Source organism: Polistes fuscatus, unplaced genomic scaffold (assembly GCF_010416935.1).
Source record: "Polistes fuscatus isolate 324 unplaced genomic scaffold, CU_Pfus_HIC Scaffold4, whole genome shotgun sequence".
NCBI classification, from domain to species: Eukaryota; Metazoa; Arthropoda; class Insecta; order Hymenoptera; family Vespidae; genus Polistes; species Polistes fuscatus.
The window spans coordinates 8,530,504-8,534,239 of record NW_025113118.1 but is presented as its reverse complement, the minus strand read 5'-3'; the positions used below and the strand labels follow the sequence as shown (position 1 = coordinate 8,534,239).

Genomic DNA, 3,736 nt, shown 5'->3' with positions numbered 1-3,736 from the left:
TCGCATTCGGGCATGCGCACACCAATCCCCACTCTACCCACCTAGCAACGCGAGCGCGAAATTGATATATATTTTTCGATAAACATATTTTTGTTCTCATTTAATATTACACTTTTAAATATAGAAATAGAAATTTTAAATAAACAATGACATTAAACATTGTTTGCATTTGTGCATAAGAAACATTGTTGCATATTGAAAATGGCAAAACTATCAAAACTCGTTTAATTACATAACGATATATATCGATGTAACATCGATATATTTCTATCCGCAAATTCGACGTTTGGTAGCATTGATAATGGAACATATCGATAAATATACGTCACACACGTCAACACCGGTCATTCTGAACTTTCATATCTTTCCTCATATCTTTCATAATTTTATACTTTATTGTTATTCTATTTAAATATGGAATATATTTACAAAATACCTTTCTTCGTTTTAGAAGTGCCCAATTTAAAACTTAAAAGGCCGTCATGGTTTGTTAAACCTAGTGCGATGATAGTTTTTTCGTTCGTTCTGTTATCATACTTTCTGGTGACAGGAGGTTAGTTCTGAAAATATGTATTTTTCTTTTTTAATATAAATTTGTTGCGTGATAATTAAAAAAGAGGTCTATATTTACAAAATTAATTCTAAATAATATTACCAAAAATATATGTTGTAGGTATAATTTACGATGTTATCGTTGAACCACCTAGTGTAGGATCAACAACCGACGAGCATGGTCATACGAGACCTGTAAGTTAAAATTACAAGTCTTATAAAAAAATATAATTTTATTAATTATTATGTATTTCTTTTTGCAGGTGGCATTTATGCCATATCGCGTAAATGGTCAATATATTATGGAAGGTTTAGCGTCGAGTTTTTTATTTACTTTAGGTGGTTTAGGGTTCATTGTACTCGAACAAACGCACAGTCCATCCACACCTAAACTTAACAGAATTCTTTTAATATGCGTTGGATTCATTGGTATAATTGTATCATTTATTACATGTTGGATATTCATGCGCATGAAACTACCGTAAGATTATTTTTTTAATCGTTGTAATTTAAATTTAAATTCCATATGTTAAACTGATGGTTTTGTTTTTTTCTAGAGGATATTTGCAATCATGAATAAACTTTTCCAAAGTATATGCAAGAAAATTTTGAAAGGATACATTTAATAATACCATTTTTTATAACAAAAAGAATATGTGAAAGAAATTTCTTGTAAATATATTATTTAATAAAAAAACAATGTTTTTTTTATTAAGTATACCTGTTAATAAGTTATATATATAAAAAAGGTATATAATATATTAAATTAAATTTTTATATTTATTCGTATTTAAATAATTAAATAATATCTTAGAATCTTTGAGAATTATATGTAATAACATCTAGAACAGGGCTTCTCAGAGTATGACTCACGACTCTGTATGGAATCATTTATTAAATGTTGAAGTCACAGAAATTTGAGTTAAATTTAAAAATTCCTGGATTTACAATGATCAAAAATTAATTCCAAACCAGTTTAGCAACGCTACATGTGTAATGGGTCTGTGAGTTTATGATAGTAAAAGAGAAGATAGTATAGTCTATAACCAGAGTTGCCAAGTGGAAAAGTTTGAGAAGCCCTGATCTAAAATATTGCAAACACTATAATATAATACAACAAGAAATGCAATAAATTGAGTATCTAAGTTTATACTATATGAATAAATGCATGTAGTATAAATTGTATACTAATATTTAGACTAAACAAATTTTCGAATAAATAATGTCTCTTACGTCATCGCATATCTTAAAGAGATTATATCATTATTATTATATATTAATGAGAAATATCATGTGGAATACTATAGAAATAGAAAGTTCATTTATGCATAAGATCTTGTAAAAAGTAAAAGAGGAAAATATTTACTTGGTGTTATTGTTATTGTTAGGCCTGACCATTTGGACTTGGCACATTTTAGGACTTCTAACATTACTTTCTAATGTTCACGTGAGAAACGAACAAAATTTAGGCCTAGTGCCAATATACCAGCTCTAGCATTATTAATAATATTCAGTCTTTCGTTAACTATACTTTCGTCATATATAATATATGACATAATTCACAAACGTATACGAAACGTTCTGCAAATAAAAATAATATATTATTAAATTGTTATTCAAATCATTAGTTTATAAAATTGACTAAATAATATTTTTACTTGGAAAAGTCACTGCTTTTTTCTATTATATGTTCAAATTCAGCGAAACTGAGAGCACCATCGTCATCCAAATCAGCTTCATCGAGAATGTATTGAAGAAGTTGTTGCATATCCATTTCGCTTAATCTTTGAGGTGCTGTCAATCTGTCTACAACCAACCTCAAATCTCCTATACCCAACATGTCATCACCATCAAAATCTATATGCAAATAAAAAAATTATTATAATGAATAATAATAATATATACATTTTTATAATCATGATAGAAATATTAATAAACATGATCGAACAATATTACCAAATATTCTAAAAGCATGCTCAGCTTTGACAGCCTTTGGAGCAGCATCGCTAAACACAGACATCATATCTAAGAAATCTTCAAAGGTACAATCTCCATCTTGACTAGAACTAAAAACTTTGCAAATTCTATCTCCAAAGGGATTTACTCTTAATTCTGGATATTGTAAAATCTTGGACATAGGAAGCTTCGCATTCCTATTATGCCCAACCTTTTCTGGAGCAAGGGCTTTAAATTTTTGATGTGCACTAACAAGAAATGAAATAAATGTCTTTATAATTATTGATGATTAATTAATTGATAATTAATAAAGCATAATTTATACTTACTATAACACTTCTTTCTTTGTGAAGTATGTTAGATCCTAAAAAAAGGGATATGAAATTAAATAATCAAATATAATACAAAATAAATTAATGTATTTCTTAAAGATATGTTTTGTCATTGTTTATATTAATTAATTATTATAATTAATACATCTAAGTTACCTGATAATCTTGTAATTCCTCTTCAGTAAATTGACTTTTTCCGGCTCCCATTTCTCTTTACATTCAATTTCAAACAACAATAATAGAAAAAGAAAAATTGACTGTGTTTTTAAGACTAAATAACACAATGAAATAAATATGTCGATAAGATAATTACTGTTCTTTATGTCTTATATATTGAAAATACGTTGTACACTCATTGTCAGATATTACGGATATTACAAACATGATGAGAGTATTTAATTGAACACAATCTCAATAATTATACATGTGTCGTTGAATCATTCAGCTATGTTAAACTGCTAAGATCTCAATTGGTTTATCATTTTGTCGTTAGATAGCGTTTCACTCGACGTAGTTTTCTACTACTTATCGATATAAACTTTATTTATTTTTTAATAAATGATTATTGCATGCTTTAGAAAAATAGTATATTTTTTAATTATCTGCTACTTTTAACTATACGTAATTTCTGATACTTCAATATCATTTGTCCAAAATTTTGTTACATTCAAGTTTAAATTTCCCTGTGGCGGAAGGAACCAGGAACTCGAATTCTATTGGTTCAAACACTGATCGCCACTACTATTTTTATGTAACATTTATTTATTCATAAACTATTACAAAACAAGAACGGATAACAAAAATGCGTTGTTAATCGGGCACGTGTAACTTCTTAATTCCTTTCTTTATTTATAATAACGGAAGAAGAAAGTCTTTGTAACTATGGAAACATTAAC

General features: G+C 27.5%; 2 protein-coding genes across 2 annotated transcripts; one reads left to right on the top strand and one right to left on the bottom strand.

The window, feature by feature from the left end:
* The first annotated feature begins 298 nt into the window (after positions 1 to 298).
* Positions 299 to 1,158, top strand: LOC122521344 (oligosaccharyltransferase complex subunit ostc-B). The gene is made up of 4 exons (XM_043641998.1): positions 299 to 553; positions 674 to 747; positions 816 to 1,033; positions 1,110 to 1,158. The coding sequence occupies exons 1-4, from the start codon at positions 415 to 417 to the stop codon at positions 1,126 to 1,128; spliced, it is 450 nt and encodes a 149-aa protein (XP_043497933.1). The 5' UTR covers positions 299 to 414; the 3' UTR covers positions 1,129 to 1,158.
* A 527-nt stretch (positions 1,159 to 1,685) lies between these two features.
* LOC122521343 (calcium and integrin-binding protein 1-like) lies at positions 1,686 to 3,320 on the bottom strand. The gene is made up of 5 exons (XM_043641997.1): positions 2,997 to 3,320; positions 2,838 to 2,872; positions 2,509 to 2,756; positions 2,211 to 2,409; positions 1,686 to 2,133 (listed from the first exon to the last, which is right to left on the bottom strand). Exons 1-5 carry the CDS (start codon positions 3,045 to 3,047, stop codon positions 2,112 to 2,114), a joined length of 555 nt encoding a protein of 184 aa, XP_043497932.1. The 5' UTR covers positions 3,048 to 3,320; the 3' UTR covers positions 1,686 to 2,111.
* Positions 3,321 to 3,736: the final 416 nt, after the last annotated feature.